Below are 20,624 nucleotides of genomic sequence, written 5' to 3' on the forward strand. Positions count from 1 at the left end.
TTTGTAGGTAAGATGTGGATAAAGAAGTCTGAAATATCTAATAATGTTTGAAAAAAAGACTTGATGATTATTAAAAAATCAATTGAGATGTTAATTCAGCTGTAATGATGTGAATATTTCAAGTTCAATACCTTTACCACAAATGTTTTGCTTTTTTTCCATAATAAAGATTTGGTATTGTGTATTGTGATATGACACTTGGTATTGATATCAAAATCAAAATTCTGGTATTGTGACAACTCTACTTAGTATGTTTAGTGCCAGGCCATGTATAGTGACTATCAAGATCACCTTGTGTCAGTCATATATGATACACCAGATTGGTTCAGGTCTGTTGGAGTGAGGTAGAAGAAAAGTGACTTTCTGGCAATTTCCTTAGAACTTAACTGAGAAAGACTAATCTACATCTAGAACAGTGGTCATCAACCCTCCTATCAGAAATCTACCACTGACCTACAGTACAAATATACAGATCTAAACATCTCCTTCAGCAAACCAAGGACTTCTGAAGACAATAATTAACAGAATTAGGTACAATGAATTGGAGTTGGAGCCAAACTCTCTAGGGCAGGAGATCTCTAGAAGCAAGGCTGGTGACCACTGATCTAGAAAGTTTGGGCTGGTACCTAATATGGGCAGAGCTCTGGCTTGTTTTGGAGGGAACCTCCTCTTTCAGCTCTGGCTGTGAGACTTGAAGAGTGGTAGAGTCCTTGGGCGTATCTGGTGCAGGGTCGGTGGTTGTCATGGCAATCAGGGCTGGAGATAGAAGAGGGCAAGTGGTGATGAGAACTTTCTCCTGAACAGCCAAACTCTCCTCTGGATCTGGAGATGGAGGTGAGGGTGGAGATGATGGAGTTGACGGCGTCTTATCCTGTTCACTGTCCTGGCCTTGCAGGGTCATGTGGACAGCTTGGGGTTTGTCTAAAGCCCAGTCTGTCCTCTGGCTTAGTGCCATAGCCTTCTGCTGGAGCAAGTCATTGAAATCCGGAGAAATAGATCCCACCCGCAGGTCCAAAGACCGTGACCTCTGCTCTTTAGTGTGCAGTGGGGAAGCACTCTGCCAAAGACAGAAAAATGTTTTGTATTAGATCTATAAGGAAGATTTTAATGGCTACAATTTCCAAATGGGATAAAATTCATTGATGTATCCTCACCAGTGAGTTAGTGCGTATGTCTGGAAGCTGGCCTGGTGAAGGTCTGCAGATTGACAGCCTTACCTCAGACGGAGCTCCCTGCAGAAGCTGCAGTACTTTCTGTTGGTGACACAAATACATTTAGCACTAAGTGCCAGAAAGCTGATCTTCTTTTTGGTAAGTGTGACAGTAAAATATGCAAATACAGTAAATAATTTAATTCGATTTTTCTCTGTCTTTTCTCTTGATCTTCTTTATTATTTAACTTGTTTTTTATTTGATTTCATTACTATCTTGTCAGTTTTTGCCTTTTTTTAAAACTCACCATTGCAATGTAAAGCACTTTGAGCCACTCCATAAATAATGATAATAAACAACAATTAAAATATTGTTATTAACAATAATAATTAGCAGTAATAATAGTAATTGTTGGTCTCCATTAAGTTTACCCATTGCATAGTGACGTAGCTATTGAAACAAATAGATACATGTTTATTATATTATATATGAGATGTTATACTAATATAATATAATTACAATATAATAATTATAATAATAATCTAACATGTGGTACTCTGCAGTATTAGGCAAAAAGAGCTATTTTCTGTGGATTAAAGGCTTAACAGTAACATAGCAATACAAGACTAGCCTTACTGTGCCTGAAAGAGGTCTTTCAAATTATGTTAATCTGCCAACCAACACATGATGAAATTAATCTTCAAAAGAGAAATTATACTAATCCTAATACAGAGCAGGTGCAGATTTCAAAGTACATGTGAATTATTGCAAAAACATGTTACCTGATAGGAGAGGCCTCTGAGGGGCTTTCCATTAACTGCGAGGATGACATCTCCCTTTCGAAGCAGGCCACACTGTTCAGCAGGCTGCCCAGGGAACAGTCTCCTAATGCGCACCACACTGCCTCCTTCATCTCTCAGGTCACAGATGAGGAAGCTAAAGCCCAAACCACTGAGATTCTTCTTTAGAGCCACTTCCAGTGTGTTCTCTGCAATCCCCAAAAATCAAGAGTATATGTCCACATTGACTGCACACAGAATGTAACCAGGACAGGTGATACTGGATCATATGACATCAGGATTAGCACATCTCGTTTGAAGACTAATTGCATCTCATTTTAATAGTCTACCATTTTCTTGAGAAAGAAGTTTAAATGAAATGTTGTTTTATGCCAACGACTTTCATTCTGATTAATAAAATATTAAGTATATAAAAGTGATGACATAAAGGAATATAAACATTAAGGCGTTAATGCCTATTTAGATGAGAAGAAGTTCTAAATTTGTCCATGTTGTACATGATGAGAATATACTATTCCACCTGACACTTATTCGAAGCTACATCTGTAGGACAGCCAAGGCAGCTACCACAACGATGCTGTCAGATTCATTTGAAACGTCTCACTGTACTGATTCTCTCCGCTCTGCGTGTGTGTCTTACCGTGTGACACAAAGCTGTAGTCCTTAGTCCTGACAGACAAGGACGTTTCCATGGCAACATCTCTCCTGAGGGGGGTGCACTGTGCACTGAAGGGTGAGGGAGCTTTCTGTCTTTCCATAGTGGATGAGGAGCTTGAGGTTTCCAACACCACAGGGGGCTCTCTCTCTATGAGCAGAGTCACCACCTGAAAAAAGGCAGCCTCACCATTATCATCTGCCATTAGACTGGATGAACATTTCTACTTCATTTTTGATTGTTCTTGGACATGCCAGCCAAACCAGACTTGACTCCTGTAATTTATTACAGTCTTATTTTACAGTTATATTTGCACTGTTGCCCATATACAGTCATATGGACAAGCTTGAATATTCCAGTCAAATTATATGTTTTGTTGATTTTCCAAGTAAAAATAACTTAGCACATTCTCTACATAAAATTAACTTAAATATGATATTTTTCAGCATTATTAGTGTTCAATTTGTTTGCTGAAAAAAAAAAACACAACATTTAAAATGTGTTATAACTTTTGCATAGGCCACATTTTATGTTGTCCCAATATGTTCAGTTCAGCAAATAAACAGTAATTGTACACTAAAGAGTGGAGAAGTGTGTTCTATGTAGAGGTTGTGTTATTTACACTTCAAAATCAACCAAATGCCCAAACCTTTGCCTAAAACCTATGATGTAGACATCTGTTAATGTTAATTACTTGATCATTTTTTCAGAAGGATGTATTTTGGACTAACCCAGACAGCATAAGCATGTGTCAGAATTTGTATGAGATTCAAATAACAAGATGAGTGCTTTTCTAAGAAGGACCATGTTAGAGCATGTACGGTACAAGTAGAGTACAGGAATTTGTATTTTCTGATTCATGACTCCACTGCTACACTGGTTCTTGTCAGGGTCCAATGGAAATGTTCTAGTAAATGCAGGTAAAGTTACCTAACCACAGATTAGCAGTTGGGACAAACCAGCTTAAAGTGGCATTCTGTGTCAGTGTGACTACGCACACTTCAGCCTCAGTCCCATTTGGCTTCGGAAAAGCTTATTAGCATGGACAAAAATAACAATGTAAACATATGTATCTCCCCCTTTGTTACCTTCCATCCCAGCTCGTCTCTTTCTATTATAGGAGACATCTGGGGCCTACGGACACGGTACCTGCTGGTACCGTTTATGCTTTCGTAAAGGAGTTCATTGCCACGCAGACAGAATCAGAGTCCCTACAGAGAGACTTTGACCTTTGGTTTTCCCTTCTGTTGAGCCAAGAACTGAGGCTGACACTTCTTAAGATGACACCAGATGCTACAATTAAAAATAATATGCTTTTACTGACAGCAGCAGATCACAGTGTACAGGGCTCCTTTTGCAACACATGTGAAGCACTAGCTGCTGTGGTATTAAACATTCTGTGGTCTTCGCTTCTGGATTCTGACCATTCTTGCCAAATCAAAATAATAGCAGTAATGTTGTATTAACTTTAGTTATGCAGTTTCTATTTATTCAAACAAAGTCAGCATGTTTTTGCTGTCCAAAAAACCTCAAATATCTTCAAAACGAGAACTGTACAGGAGAGGCCAAAAACTTTCTTTACTTTTAATGTACGATAATGTAATGAGACTTTTTTCAATATAATTTTAGATTATTTCTATTGGTCCATTCATCATGAAATTCTGACACAATGTAAAGGATAGCTACTATGCTCAAATCATGCAGGAAAATATTAAAAAATTGAGATACACATTTATTTTTTTATTTTTACCAGTGATGCGTTGTTACCTCAACATGCTTGTTCCATGTAACAATGTAATGCTGTGTAGCTTACAATCATGTATTGGTGAATAAAGTGTTTTTTTCTAATTCTCTTTCTGATTCTTCAACAGATCTGATTCTGTTTTTGATTTCTTATCAGAAAAAAAGGCATAAAAAATTTATGCTAATATGTTCAGTAAATTAACAATATTCTTTTTTCCATATTTTCTCTTTTTTGAGATTAAGTATGTGGGAACCTAAATCCTTGTTTTATATTTAAACAGGTTTAAATCGCTCTTGTGAGAAAATAATATGCATATACAGAGTATGCCTGAGATGCCTTTCTTGGGCCCAATAAATGGAGAATGTATTTGACTAAAATTCTCATAAGAGGAACCCTCACCAGTCACAAGGTTGATATAGCATGTTCCACCCCGCACAGCTTTAAACGTTCCCTACAGTTTTAGAATCACACCCGGATCTGTCTGATCAGGTTTGATCAGTGGTTTTTAAGCAGTGGCTTATTATAACTTTTTTTATTCAAAATTTGCTGGATGTTAAATACGACAGTTAGCTTTAGTTTCACATATTTTAATATTTAATGTTGTGTTCCCTGGGACCTAAAAAAGAAAAGACAGTCGAATACCTCTCCAGTTTTCTTCAGGCTCTCTACAGCCTGCCCATGGGTGACGCCTCGCAGGTTATAGCCATCTACTTCCAGCAGCCTGTCACCTGTCACACACCCCCGCCATACACATTCACATCAATATCAAACAGAAGTGGGAACCTTTCACTGAGTTGAAAATCCCAAGCAAATTTCAGGATTTGACATTCAAATACCAAGTTAAGTCCCAACTAGTCTTAATCATGTCAGAATGCACTCTTTACTGACTCTAAATATGTTACATTTTGTCAGACACATTGGAATACAAGAAAGTACAACTTAATGTCAATTTATCTTGTTGCTAGGTAATATGGATAAACTGAACTTAATTTTCTAGTGTTACTATAAGCCAGGGACAATTAACTGGGGTCCTTACAGGCCAAAGCCTGTAGATATTATTATTTCTATACAAATTCAACTGAGGAAGTGTGTTAAATGACGACGAATGATAAAGTAATACATTTCAAACATGGTATACAAGGTTTTAGCATATGTACCAATCTGTATTCGACCATCCTGATCGGCAGCTCCTCCCGGAACCAGGCTTTTGATATAGATCCCCCCATAGCGTACACTGGTGTTGATCCCTCCCTGCAAACGAACGTGGTTTCGAGAGCTTATTAGTGGTGTGGATAGGTTAGAACTTTTTGTAGACAACATGGTGACATGAAATTGTGCCAATATAACCAAACTTTGTATGTCTACATTTATCAGATAATAAACTAAGTAATCATGATAAATCATAAATTATCTTTATTTTACTACATTCTTACTTTAGTGTAAATGTGAACAACTTTGTTATTTTGCTAAATGTAGTCCATTCATCATTAAATATTTACTTAATGTAAGGGGCAGTAGACATTTAAAATAAAATGAAAAAACAAACAAAAAAAAACCTAAAAATATTTGTTTTTACACAGTGACAATTTACAAACATAAACTTACAGCAACACTGATGCCTAGACTGCCATTGACTTTCTTGAGTTCCATGCAGAGCAGTTCACCTGGCCTGAGACTGGAGATGGAGGAGGATCTAGAGAATGTATCCTGTAGAAAAAAGCAGAAATAAATATGTCACTCTGTTTCACACACAGACAGGAAGATTAAACTAATGAACACTACTGAGCAGATTAACTGAAAGACTTGCTGAATTCATGCCTGTGAATCTAGAATTCGAACAACAGGGATGTGTAGTCTTCTGCCTGTTTTGGGGGTCAGGATGTTTGACAGGGCCTCCTCCAGTTCCTCCATTACTGGCCGGTACTCTGCATTCAGAGTTGTCTGAGAGTCGAAGCCTCTCTCCAACATCATGCTCAGGTTACCAGTAGTCAAAGAGGTTTTACTGTCTCCAAGTTCTTCTGTTCAAATGAAAGAAAGAAAAACATTTTTGTATTAAACAATGAAAATACTGTAGATGCATAAAAATATATATCAAACATATCACCACTGCAAAAAAACCTTGTATCTCCAAAATGGTAATTTACAGGAGGTAAATTTACATGGTAACTTTTCTTAAGAATGGTTTGTGAATAACACCCGGTGATCTTAAACTTTTGTACAGTGATTCCAGCTCCTAAACTGTAGTGAGTAAAAAATGAAAAACCATTTAAAAATAGGATACTACAATGCATAATTATGACGTGTACAGTATTTCAGAGATTATACAAACATACGTTTTGGTTGAGACACTATAAGCTCCACTTCATCTGGGCTGTTCTGTAAGATGGCAGCAGCTGCACTGAATGTAACTCCCTCCAAACTGGTCTTATTAAGAGAGATTAAACGGCCACCTAAATGAAAAATAAACATTGAGTGGACAGGAAAAAGAGAGAGTGTACCCTCTGGGAGTGGAAAAGGTAAAAGGTATTTTCTACTACCTGGCCTGATTCTGCCATCTTTATCAGCTGGTCCATCAGGTACAATGGACGCAATAAAGATTCCCAGATCTAACTTTCCTGTGTTGTCTTCTCCAACTATTATAAAACCTGTCATAAGAAGAGCAGGATACGTTACAAACTACAACATAAGTGTCCCACAGAAAATGTGGCGCCAGTAAATAAATGACCAAAATGAGATGTTTTATAGACATTATGTCTGATAAATCCCCAGGACAGTAATTAACATATAGACAGGTACATTCATATGTATACCCTCACTGTAGTCTGAGAATATGGGCAAGTTTAAACTGTGAAATCCTTTAAGACCTTCTTGTGAGCTATAAACTTACACAACCCTATACAAACTCCTGTACCTCAAAACAACCAAAGGTGTAAGATTATCTATAATGATATGCTCTATAATTATATCCTAATCTAGTTTGATTGCTGAAAAAGTGTCTTACAGAAGAAACATGATACATTTTGGACATATAGGCAGAGAGACAAACATTAGAGATTAGCACAGGGCACCTGCATTTGATACGGGGCATTAATGAGCAGATAAGCTATTTTTACAGGTTGGAAACAGATAATGAGGCCTGGAACATTAAGGTGGTGTAACACAAACCATTCAATTAAAAACTATTTATAACATGCTACCATTGTGTAAAATCCCATTCTTGGCTTACCATAGCCGAGCTTAGGATCCTTCTTCAGTGTCACACAGATGATTTCTCTTTCTGGTGGCGTTCTAACAGGAGTGTCAACTGTTTAAAAAAGAAAAAGAACCATACAATTTTTTTTATCAGAATCAGTTCATCAGAAATCTGTAAGTATCAAAACTATAAGCTCTTTACCTTTCACAGATGAGATGGAGTAAGACTCTGAGTCCTGCTTATGCAGAGACACATTGGACATGATTCGATAAACGGGAGAACTAAAGGGTTCCGGAGGGCTGAGAGAACACAAAGTAAAAGCACGTTGTCAAGTTAATGATGAGTGCGGAAGAAGATTATAAAGATAGTGTCTTTCATTCACTCACTTTTGGCAATAAATTTGTTGAACTAATATATATTATTCATGTAGAAATAATGCATTGCATTGATTTTATCAGTGAAAAGTATTTGCATGTCATGTGATCATGTCATGTGCTCCTACAACCTGCAGCTTTCAGTGGGTTTCTTCAGCTCACTCAGTGCTCGTGGTTCAGGAATGTCATTCATTTCTCTTTGCAACTGAATCTTAGCTGACAGATCATCACACGACTTGCTTATGGAGTCCATGGGCAGTGTGCTCAGACCAACATTATTAAGCACCACCTCTGAACATGACAGCCTCTTCATCTGATTGTGTCGAGCACGATATATTGAAGAATGTTTTGCTATATTGTCATCTTGGACAAAACAAAACAAAAAAAACTCAATCTAGGACATTGGAATAGATTCAGGTATAATAATCTCTTCTATATGTAACTTTTCATAATGAATGTAGTTAACAGGGATGTAGCAAAAATAACAGTGAAAGTTTGTTGTACCTGAGGCTAAACTTGTCAGCTGTCGTGAGGTCATCTCACTGTGGAACTTGTGCTGGGCAGAGCAGAGGTTCAGGAGATACTGGGCAATTTTGGAGCTTTCAGTTAGAAAAGAGTGCTTTTTCCCACTGGGGCCACATTCTACAGTGAACTTTCGCCGCTTCAAGAAAGAAAGTAGAGCACTCATTTAGTCTTTTAAGGCTTAATTGTCAACAATATATCACATATTGATACATCAATATATTAATATATATGCTATAAATACATCAACACAATTATTGCTTAATGTAAGCAAAGTTAAAAAAACATTCTGTTGTAATGTAATAGAATTTATTCACATGGAAATACTGTATGCACTTAAATCAACTTAATTTAATCCAGTACTTTTTCTGCGTAATTTAGAAATAATTTCTAATGTGTTTTACTTACACTTGTTGAGATACTATCAGTTTCAGACCACTGAAATCTGCGGATTAATATCCGAGAGTTGTTTTTGACTTCATAAACCATAATGCCTTTGGCACAAATTCCCAGAGTCAGCTCTCCAATAATAGGCTTCTTTTCACGAGCCACTCGGTGAAACAACACCCCATATTCTGGTAGCTGCTGTGCAATCTATGTATGTGTGTGAGAATGGAACAGAATATCATTTTAATGCATTTTAACCCAAAGTTGTTCACATAGTTGATATTTTGTACTTTTACAATTTACATTTTAACTATCACTACCACTTGACTCTGATTCTAAAAAAAATCTCTTTTCACTTTGTGAAAATGGTTGTAAACCAAATTAATTACCTTTAAAAACTCCATCTCAGCCTCTTCCGGAAGCATCTGGGCATTATTGGCATGTAATCTTGGCAACTCTTCCCTCAAACAGGGCAAGGCGATTTTTTCCATCGCTCTTTTTGGTATGTACTGCTCTGTTTGAAAATAGTTCTTTCCATACACCTGGATTAAATCCATAAAATCACTAGAAGACACTTTGTACAATAATAGAAGAAAAGTAATGGATAACCTTCCAATCCACTGAATGTACAATTCATCTTAAATATTACAGTGGATGATTTACCTCAGGCATGTAGTCTCCAAACTCAGCCTGCAAGGCCAAAGCAGCAAGAAATACAGCAGTATCCTCATTACAGTACACTCGATCCTCCAGAATATCTCTCCTCAGCTGGAGATAGTACTGGTGACGAGTTAGTCTGTGCCTTTCAAAAACACACAACAGGATATCATTGGCCTCTCTATAACCTTTAGCATTAACTGTCCTCTTGAATGGTATCATAAGAGGGAGAGCCGTGTAAGCCTTACAATATGAAGGAGACGTCATCAGCAAAAAATTTGACGCGGAGAAAAAGGCTGAACGTAGAGGCTGCTAGTTTCTTCCAAGAGTCTGGAGCAACTTTAGAGACTTTTGTCTCATGGTCCAAAAAGAAAAATTCATCATCTGGAGAGGAGAAACCATGTAAGACTATTAGGCAAAAATTATTCTAATCTAACATTTAAAAGCAAAACCACAAAAGTTAGCAAATCTCAACCTCAACCTGTTCCTACTTGTTTCAAAATTTCTGCATTTCTCAATCTTTGACATGTAAACAAAGTCATTCAGAGTGATTTGATGTGAAATTCCAGAGAAATTTACCAAGTTGAATGGCTGTGATATGAACCAAGGGTTGCAATGTCTACAATGCAAATAAAGCCATTTATTTTACATCAAAAAATGTCAAATATCCAGCAAAACATCTCCAACTATTTAATGCAATAATATTTAAAGATATAGCTTTAAATGCTTCAGATGCCTTGTTCCTGTCACCATCACTGTGAACAGTTCTAACTTGGTAAGCTTCCCTTTGTTCAAGCATTTCACAAGAAACCACTCTAAATGACTCATGTTAAAAATGTTGAAAAATTGGTGGACTTCCTCTTTTTAAAGAAATTTACATTACCATCAATGAAAGCGAGGCCAAAGTAAAAGTGCTCCACAAGGTTAGCATGAGCCACAACCATATCGAAGATATCTCTGCCTCTGGACTTGATGTCGCACCTCACCGTCACACACTGCTCGTTTGGCATCACAACACTAACTTCTCTTTGTGATAAACAGGACTTCCCTTTCTTTGACTGCATCAATCAACAAACAGAGAGAAGGTGGCAAAAAAAAGAGGTAAGACAGAGGCACATTAACTCTACCTGAATCTAATAATGTCCTTTGACTTATACTAAACAGTGTAAAACTTACCACTATAGATCCAGGCAGCTCTAAAATGATTTGAGGCTCATCAACCATTCTTGCAAACTCAGGTCCTAGACTCTGAAATCCATAAACAAAGTGATTACAGTAAACACAAAGAGATGATTCTGTCTATGAAAACAAAAAAAACTGTCACAACAGCATCAAATACCATGATTTTCAACCAGAAAACACAATATGAAACAGCAAAAGCACAGTACCTTAGCCTTCCTGTGGGTGAGACTGACAGTAGACTCACTGATGGTAACACTGGAGCTTGGAAGTCTTTGTTTGCCCTTGTGGGGGACGTGAAGGTATGGGCTCTGGGAAAGCCAGCTGCTATTTCGGCTGCTGTGATGGGCTCCCTGTAGAATTCTGGCATGACAAAGCAAAAGTTCTTCCTATCAGAAAACGACACTCGTCTGGGGTCTCAGAGTGACATCAGCTACTGCACAGCTAAATCACGTCAGAGCCGGTTACCTGCTCTGAGGGCTCTGGTACATAGGCATCTGTGACGGTTTATTTTTGAAGAACCAGGTTTTCTGATGACGTAAGTCTCCTGGAAAACAAACATCAATATATTATCTCAAAAATACATCGCAAGCTATGCCAAACAAAAACAATAGAACAGAAAGAAAGCAAAACAATAGAACAGAAAGAAAAGGAATACAAGTTTAAACAAACAATTCATTAAATGAAAACTATAAATGGGACAACTAGATAAAAATATTTTTTTAAACCAATAACGGCAGATGCCTGATAAATATTGATTGGTAAAATATCAACAGTGTTTTTTGATGCATAAACAGATAAACTGCCAGTTGACAGTTTTAAAATGCAACATGAAACATTCACTTTAATTTATTCCATTACTAAAAAACAAAGCTTACCCTGCATAGACTCTGAATCCAGTGATAGTCTGCGCCTATCTGCTGCAGCTCCGCTCCCCTCAGTGTAGCTGGGGTATGCTCCCTGCTTCCCTGTGAAGTCCGGAGTACAACATATTACTTAGAGAGCTCCTACACAGGCTGCCAGACCGTGACATAGCACACAGGGTGACACCATGCAAGCTTGCCAGACTGCGTTCAAACTTAAGAGCACTACACTAGGGTTTACTTGTAAGCATCTTCGCTCATAGGCTGATTATAAGTTTTCAGAGGGTTGTAATCCTGTGTTCAGTTTGGGTTAAACCTTTAATCCTATTATGAGTGCCATACTATTCTACAGCCATACACTGTGATGGTCTCTTATGCACAGGTTGGTCAAAGCCTCTAATTTACCAAGTGAGTTTTAAACAAACCCAAATCTTAGGAATGTGTGCATGGATTACCATTACCACAGCCAGCAAAGCATCATTTCAGCTTATTGAGCTGTAAAGAAGCTGACGTCAGTATTTGTTGGATAATTAATTAATTAATTAATTAAGCAACAGTGGATGGGCACATACCATTCTTTACAATTACTATTCAAGCATTCTTTCATTCACCAGCACCTTTACTTTACACTGACATTTTACTTTACACTTTACATTGGTCACTTGTCATTTGATTGGTTATCTTATCAGATACAATTACAATACAGGTGCAACAAAACATGCAATTTGACAGGGTGTTATTTCAAAAGCAAAAACAACAAAATACAATTACAAATCCTCAGTATCTCCAATCAATAAATGGAAAGCAATGAAAACTATTTGAATACATACATAGGATGCTGTTACTAACCCACTGTCATGGGTTTTTATATAAACAAGCACTCTTACCATGGAGCCTTTCTCTGATCATCTGGCTTCTGCCACTAAGCTGCACTGTATTCTCTGAAAGAGTGGACCGGTCACCCTGAATACGAACAAAAAGCCATTCAATTACCACATTAATCAATGAAAACTGGTCAAAGCTGCTTTATTCTTTATATTGAAGAATTTGTTTTGGGCATACAGATTCATGGAAGACGTCTTCTACCAGCTGCTTAATAACTTTATCAGGTGGGGGCAGGAGTGAGGCTTTATGGTGCGATTCACACGCCTCCAGGATGGTGTTGAGGTTCACTCGCCGATGAGCCATGTCCTCACACATGCTCAACAGAAGGCAGTTCAGAGAGTCACTCAGCTGAACTGGCTGCATCAGAACAGGACATTTACAGTTTGGTGGTAACAGTAGTCCAAATGCTTCATTGACATGCATGCTTTTGCAGTTAAGAGCCTTACCTGGTTTTGAGGAAGGTGATAGTCCACTGACCAATAGAGAGTCATGCCAAGAGAGTATACAATCATCTGAAATAGTAGGCAGCATATTAAATGCATTCAAAACATATTTTACTATACTTAGCGGTGGGCAGTACGGTAAAAATGTAATAGCATGATACATGACATTTTAACAAAACACAATGTATTATTTTGCTTTTCTTATTTTAGTTTAGCTTCGAGATTATCTAAAAAGTGCTGTATTTATTTAATTCAATGTTTAATAAGAAATAATGGAAGAAATCAACAACTGGGAAAAAACTGTACAAAAAGGTATTGTGATGTAATTTCTTGTGATTATGATGTTACATACACCTGCATTCCAAATAATTCCAATAATCATAATAATAGATTTTATTAAAAGGCTTATGTTGATATAACCATTTAAACTGGGAACGACTGTTATTAAAAATGGTCAATACTTCATACATTCATGCTAGAGCTATCCTGTCTAAGCCAACTAGTTGTCCAATCAACCACAGCATTCTTGGTCAGTCTGTTACTTGCATATATGTATTTAGGTATTTATTATTTTACTTAAGTCATGGGAATATTTTTACAATGCTGTAGATGTTTTCAGAAAGTTTGTACACTTCGTGCTCACTGTTTAAATAATTGGTAATGTGAAAAAAAATAGAAATGTTTTCTGCAGATATAGAACTGGAATGTAATAGTCTGTCCAGACTGCTATTGGTCATCTAACTTTAGCTGCTACCCCAGAGAAGCTCAAAATGTAAAATAACATATCTAAACCTTGAGCAGTAGTCATACAGGTAATTAATTTACTTATTTTTATCTAGATTTTATTAATATTATTAAGATTCATCTTATTGTTTAAAGCAAAGTTTTCAGGACAGCTTTGCCATGTTTTCAGGACAGCCACTCCACATTCACACAAATATACAAGAATTATTTGGCTCAAATGAACAGACAATATTTACTGTATGAGAGCACATTTTAAGTATGTCATTTGAAAAAAATAAATATATATATATATATATATATATATATATATATATATATATATATATATATTTCATATGAAAAGCATGCTTAGAGGCTATGTGGGTTTACTGGTGGTTTTTCCTCTAAATCTCTTTCCAAGATTTACATTACACAATTAATATTTACCAAAACAGCATTTCAACAAATGGTGATCTGTTTCATCTGGAATGATAGAAAATAGCATGTTGCTCTTTACTACCACTAGATGGCAGACTAGATGCTTCATAGCTTCTTTTTAAGGCACATCTGTGTAACTGCTTCTATTAATTCCATTCTAATGTACCTGATAAATTAAATTAATTCATTATTTTTCCCCCTCTGGTCTTTCTGATCCTACTACAACCCAGGCGAGGCCATGTGGCAAACCAAAATTAGGCCTGTTAATCCTCTGTACTCAAAATATCCACAAGATACATTGAAACAAAAATAAAACACAGTGCATAAAACAACAATTTTATTTGCTTTAAGCCTAGCGTTAAGCAGAATGAATCACTGTTCACAAAGAGCAAGAAGTGTTTAGATTGAGAGAATAACTACTTTGATGCAGTATTCTACTATTATCATAAGACCCTACAGTGGTAATACTACCACAGTATTACTATTATAGGGTCTTACATTACAGGGATTCCGCTGCTGTAATAACATTGATACTAACCTTCTCCATGGCCAGTTTAGTGGTGATGGCACGGCCTTGCAGCATCTCTGGTGCAGTGAAGGCACATGCCTCATCTGTCATCGCACAGTTCTTAAACGCTAGCGTGCCAGTTGCGGACAGGAGCAGTGACGCAGGACTGATAATGTTGCAGATGTTGTTGTGACCTAGAAAATATGGACATTCATGAAATACTAAATACACTACAACATGGGCCAGGTTTGTTATCATAAAAGGATAAAGAATCTATTGCTTAGCTCAGTGCTAGGCTATCAGCTTTACCTTTATAGGAGAGATCCAGCAGTGTTTCAGCAGAGCCCAGCAGCAGGGACCAGACCTCATCCTCCTCTAGAGGCCCTCCCCTAGCCTCCAGAACCTCAGCTAGGGTCACATACGTGCTGCTCATCCTGCAGACTCACTGGAGAGATTCCTGAGGGAGAAGGCATACAGAAACTAGCACACCGAACACAGACAGGTGGGGATATGGAAGGTGGTGAGAGAATAAAGGAGGCTGAGCATCACAGATGTGAATGAAATACAGTGATAATCACCAGACCAGCAATACATATGTGCAGAGAGTATTTCAAATACTCAAAAGCTCAATTTTCAAAAAGTTGGAAAAGTATGTGAAATGCAAATGACAGAAAGCAGTGATTTGTAAATCATCTTTTTACCAGATTTTAAATGAAAACAGTATAAAGATAACATATTTAATGTTTTGCCTCAATCTGAAATTGATGCTTGGAACACATTATAAAAATGTTGCAACAGGAAATTTAAGAGTAGGAAATTTAAGAGTAGGAAAACATCTTAAACCAGTGATGAAATCATGCTTGGGTATAAAAGGAGCATCCAATATAGGCCTATTCCTTTATAAGCAAGGATGGGTCAAGGCTCACTAATAAATCAACAGTTTAAGGACAACATACGTCAAAGAGTGATTGCAAGGAATTTATGTATTTCTCCATCTACAGCACATAATATCATCAAATATTCAGTGAATCTGGAGAAATCTCTGTGTGCAAAGGACAAGGTCAAAAAGCCACAACTGAGTGGGCTTGAGATCATCTGAAATGGACTGATGCACAAATAAAATCTGTATTGTGGCCTGACAATTGACAAAAAGTCAATTTGGAAATAATAACCAACATGTCGAACAACAAATGGCCTAAAAAATGAAAGGATCATTCAGACTGTTGTCATCTTACATTTGTAACCCTTTAAAATCCCAGGCTTATTATATACATGTACTGTAAGTAACTTATTATTCAGTTACTTCATGGACCACAAGACAATCTGGTTGAATTATTTAATTATTCAGTTATGGGCGTATGGCGGTATTCTATTGCCCATGGCATGGGTAACCTGCACATCTGCAAAGACACTTTTAATGCTGAAAGATACATGCACATTTTGGAGCAACATATCGCTGTTGTCAGAAGAAAACCTTGTATCTCCATTTTTGACATTTTTCAGTTTTTGACATAAAATGAAAGTATATGTTGCCCTTTACACTGTAAATTTCATGATGAAAGGACTAAAAGAAATGACCCAAAATGACTTGGGAAAAAATCTGGTTACACTGACTTAACACTGAAAGTAAAGTAGGCTTTAACCTTCTACTATAAAGTTACCATTTTGGAGATACAAGGTTTTCTTCCAACAACAGCAATTTACTGCCTTCTAGACAACATCTTTTTCAGGGACATCCATGTTTATTTTAACAACAAACGCCAAACCACATTCTGCACAGATTACGACAGCATGGCTGTTGCAATATCAGAGAGTGCAGGTGCTAGACTGGCCTGATTAGACTGATCTCCCATTGAAATTGTGTGGTGCATTACAAAGCACAAAATACAACAGCTAAAGCCCTGTCTGGTTTCACAGCTGAAGTCTTCTATAATGAGGCGGCATAAAATTCTGCTTTGAAAACTCGGTATTAAGTGTTGGTAAAAGGAAGTGATGTAACACAAAAGTAAACATGCTCCTGTCCCAGCTGTTTCAGAATGTACTGCAAGCATTAAATCTGGACTGAGCATTAAAAAAAACATACAAAACACTTAATTTATTATATTTTATTACATTTGGACTATTTTTGAGGACAGTCATCAAATTATCAAACTGGCAACATGAGTAATGCTTTATTGAAGGATTTGGTTTACAGGAATTCTGGTGCATATACTAGCAGAGTCTAAAAGGTCATGGCTCAACGTAATCACATTGGTTACACCACTAAATACCTTTCACGTGGTATTTTCAAAGTAGACATGCAAAGGCTGTGGCATGCACCTCTTAGGAAAAGCAAGACAACTGCAGGCCTACTAAATCTGACAACAAGACATAAAAATGAAATTAAACCAAATCATATTAGACCATTTAGTTTAGTTGAAATTTTACACTAAAATTCAAAAATGTTGTTATTTGTGTTCACTGAAATATTACTGTGTTTCTGTTGAATTTGGAAAATACTGAGTATAGATACATGTTAAATCAAAACACTAGGTAACAGTGTATTCTGACAGGGAAAATCAGAAGACATGGACAACTGCCAGGTCAGCCTGAGCACTAGGTTTATCTGCCCTAAGGACTAATCTGTCAGAAGTATCTATATAACCATACAACTTTCTAGACAAATGAAATTCTAAGACAAAGAGTGAACTAACAGACTAATTGAACAAAATGAAATAAAATCTAAAAAAGACATCCACATGCACAATATTTTGACTAATGCTTAATTTTATTTCATTTGATTGATTTGATTAGATTTCAGATTAGATTGAAACTCCCCTTAACAGTCAATTTCAGAGAAGGACTAACTGTTGGTTTGTAAAAACTACAAACAGCTCAATCTTACTGTAATTGTAAATTAGTAGTGAGGCATCTCTGTAGAAAATTATAAGTGTCTCTGTATAGTGTGTGGGTGTCGTTCTGTTTGTCTAAGCTAAATTGTAAAAGTACAGTTGATTGCTTTTAACATTCAAACACAGTTGCAAAAGGAACTATTCAAATAGTACATACAATAAAGCACAAAGTTGCAGATGACTTAAGGATTTGTTTAGAAAATTGGGCTTATTTATCTTGACTCTCTTCTTTATTACACTGTTTATTTTTACAAGAACTAGCAAGGCCTTTTTGTTCATTTTGATTTTCATTTGATTCCATTAGCAGATCATCTATTGTTATATTCATTCAAACAATAAGCAACGTCACAAGGCTGATTGATTCTGTGAGCTAACTCAAATTTAAGATGCCAAAAATATGTAACACATCTGGTATGTGTAAAAGAGGCACTAAATTAATATATATATATATATATATATATATATATATAACTATTTGTGGCTTAACTGTACTACATGCAAGAGCACAAGTATGGGGTTAATGGATTTAGGGCATAAGGAAAAACCTCTGTAATACATAATTAACTGTAGACCCATAGTACAAGATCAACACCAAACCATGAGTGAAAGACGGATTTGAGTTTCTTTCTGAATTGATATACTTTCTCCACTTTTGGAAGAATGCTGGTGAGTCAGTGTACCCCTAACAGATAATCTACTGGTACCAAATGAGGAGGACAACCCATCCTTGAAATAATACCTTTAAAGGAAGACATGTAGTAGTAGACATCCATGGTCTCTGTTTAGCTTTAATATGACTAATATAAACTAGGCAATGTTATTTTTATTTCAATGAGATTTTCACGAAATATTTTATACAGTTAAGCCATAGTCTTCAACACATCTGCCTCTTACTGTCAAAACCCTTCTAAACCTAATAAACGACAGCAAAAACCCATGACGGTCATGCTCAGACAAGTCATTTACATCATGAGAGGAAAACCCCTTTAAGACAAAGATGTTTTCTGGAGCAGAACTTTGAAAAGATCGGTTAGTTCAGTTCTCGAGTTTATACATTAAATCAAGGTCTGATTCTGATCAAAGCCAGCATGTAGAACAGAGATGACTGCATCTTTACTGCATTCCAACAAGAATTAAATCTGAAGTCCAATAAACAAAATAATCCCTTAGAAACTGTTAGAACACAACTAAAACTGTTAGAACTCAACTCAAACAACTCAAACTAATTAGAACTCAGCAGACACCAGTAGGAGCTAGATCAGTGTTTACTTAACTAAAATGCTAAAGCCCATTCTGGTGAGAAACATGATAAACAGTTTCATATTGCTTCCAAAACCATTTGTTTTTGTTCTGAATTGCCAGTCAGAAAATGTACACTGAGGCTAATATAGATCAGGTTTTAGCTATTCCAATATTCTTTTTTACCTTCTTGCATTCGATGTGTTAATGTGCTCCCGCTGATGTCTGGAGAGATGCACACAGCCACGTTAATCCTCTGGATCACTGCTTGCAGCTTCTGTTAAAAAGCACAATAACTGGTCACCTTTCATTGCTCCTGTAGAATACTATAGCTCAAAAATAATCTAGTGTCTATATCCTGCAGTATGGGCAAAGACTGTGCTGCTTGAGACATTTCTTTTTCCTCAAATTGCCTCTATATTTAGCTTGGAGAGTTAAGAACTCAATTGGATTACAGCGAGTGGTTTGATGGTTCCAGGTGAAAGGAGGAAGTCACCAGGAGGCGTGCAGGGATTTCTGATCCACTGATAACTGCCATTAGTCTTCCTCTGCTTCAGTGACATACTGTAGATTTACTGGGCATATGAGAAATGTGTGATTTGGAAGATCTCTTACATTATTTTGCTATATATTTCACAGTGAAAGCGAGAGAGAGAGAGAGAGAGAGAGAGAGAGAGAGAGAGAGAGAGAGAGAGAGACTCTTTTACTTGGGATAGAGGCAGAACTAAAAGAATATTGTTCTGGGCTCCTGTATATACTAGAAAGTTTACAGATTAATAGATTAATTAATAAAATAAATATATAATAGTGAAAATGGTCCTTTTAAACTAGTAGTCAATGTTATTATTAGTAGCAAACAGTAATACATTTAGTTAATATGCGCATTTTAATTATTCAAATCAACTAATATTACTTTAAGTGTTTTCAAAAGTAATAAATAGCCAAATAGCCAAGTAGCCAATAACTTTTATTGTGCTGCTATGTTTTCTTTGTTATTATTTGCATGTCTTTTTAATCTAGCTATGTGTGCTTGCCAGGGCATTAATGTACATAAGATACTGCTATTAATAGTTACATTAAAAACTAAATCTATTTACTTCACATTACTAGATCTATTTACTTTAAACTAAATCTATTTACTTTACATAGATCTGACTTGTCTATTTATTTACTTGACTTTACATAATTTTACAACAAGTTACAAAGCAGGCATTGACTAACTGATATCAAGTTAAATAGCATTAATTGCTTCAGGGTGGCTTTGCTAACTAAATAAAATTCAACATTAGAAGAAATGCATTATTCAACAAAGACAGATTTTCAAGTAACGGCAACTGCGCATTTCTTTGCTGAAGAAGGCATTTTGATGACAAATGAAAAAAGTACTTTAGAGGGGGATATTAGTCAGCTACCTAGCTAGCTAGCTAACATTAGCTCAATGTGCCTGCATATCTAGTTAGAATGAATGTTTTAGTTTTTTTTGCTTATTTGTTACTTGTCTGTCAAAAGCACTTGATAAACTCACCTTTCTTACAAAAGAGTGTACTTATAGCCTTGGAAATCTTTAGTGGATAGATAGATAGATAGATAGATAGATAGATAGATAGATAGATAGATAGATAGATAGATAGATAGATAGATAGATACAACAGACAGACAGACAGACAGACAGATAGATAGATAGATAGATAGATAGATAGATAGATAGATAGATAGATAGATAGATAGATAGATAGATATATAGATAGATAGATAGATAGATAGATAGATACAACAGACAGACAGATAGATAGATAGATACAACAAACAGACAGACAGACAGACAGATAGATAGATAGATAGATAGATAGATAGATAGATAGATAGATAGATAGATAGATAGATAGATAGATACAACAGACAGACAGATAGATAGATAGATACAACAAACAGACAAACAGATAGATAGATAGATAGATAGATAGATAGATAG

The 20,624-nt window shown here is 36.3% G+C and overlaps 1 protein-coding gene across 3 annotated transcripts in view; it reads right to left on the minus strand.

Moving 5' to 3' along the window:
- The window catches only part of ptpn20 (protein tyrosine phosphatase non-receptor type 20), a 40,053-nt gene extending 21,044 nt beyond the window's left edge, over positions 1-19,009 (minus strand). The window contains exons 1-29 of one of the 3 annotated variants that reach the window (XM_017724069.2): positions 18,839-19,009; positions 14,832-14,979; positions 14,553-14,716; positions 12,857-12,922; positions 12,588-12,767; positions 12,413-12,488; positions 11,541-11,630; positions 11,131-11,209; positions 10,872-11,025; positions 10,660-10,731; positions 10,367-10,541; positions 9,732-9,867; positions 9,490-9,628; positions 9,216-9,368; positions 8,848-9,033; positions 8,422-8,578; positions 8,049-8,280; positions 7,745-7,842; positions 7,577-7,654; positions 6,888-6,995; positions 6,684-6,800; positions 6,169-6,368; positions 5,956-6,057; positions 5,508-5,601; positions 4,993-5,078; positions 2,592-2,775; positions 1,934-2,139; positions 1,155-1,253; positions 627-1,057 (exon numbers count right to left, since the gene is read on the minus strand). In XM_017724069.2, the coding sequence (XP_017579558.1) occupies positions 627-1,057; positions 1,155-1,253; positions 1,934-2,139; positions 2,592-2,775; positions 4,993-5,078; positions 5,508-5,601; positions 5,956-6,057; positions 6,169-6,368; positions 6,684-6,800; positions 6,888-6,995; positions 7,577-7,654; positions 7,745-7,842; positions 8,049-8,280; positions 8,422-8,578; positions 8,848-9,033; positions 9,216-9,368; positions 9,490-9,628; positions 9,732-9,867; positions 10,367-10,541; positions 10,660-10,731; positions 10,872-11,025; positions 11,131-11,209; positions 11,541-11,630; positions 12,413-12,488; positions 12,588-12,767; positions 12,857-12,922; positions 14,553-14,716; positions 14,832-14,955 (3,986 nt within the window). In that variant the 5' untranslated portion in view covers positions 14,956-14,979; positions 18,839-19,009. Of the gene's footprint in view, positions 1-626; positions 1,058-1,154; positions 1,254-1,933; positions 2,140-2,591; positions 2,776-4,992; positions 5,079-5,507; positions 5,602-5,955; positions 6,058-6,168; positions 6,369-6,683; positions 6,801-6,887; positions 6,996-7,576; positions 7,655-7,744; positions 7,843-8,048; positions 8,281-8,421; positions 8,579-8,847; positions 9,034-9,215; positions 9,369-9,489; positions 9,629-9,731; positions 9,868-10,366; positions 10,542-10,659; positions 10,732-10,871; positions 11,026-11,130; positions 11,210-11,540; positions 11,631-12,412; positions 12,489-12,587; positions 12,768-12,856; positions 12,923-14,552; positions 14,717-14,831; positions 14,980-18,838 lie in introns of those variants that run through there. The other 2 variants (XM_017724044.2, XM_017724061.2) reach the window with 2 other exon arrangements.
- Positions 19,010-20,624: the final 1,615 nt, after the last annotated feature.

Source organism: Pygocentrus nattereri, chromosome 5 (assembly GCF_015220715.1).
Source record: "Pygocentrus nattereri isolate fPygNat1 chromosome 5, fPygNat1.pri, whole genome shotgun sequence".
Lineage (NCBI taxonomy): Eukaryota > Metazoa > Chordata > Actinopteri > Characiformes > Serrasalmidae > Pygocentrus > Pygocentrus nattereri.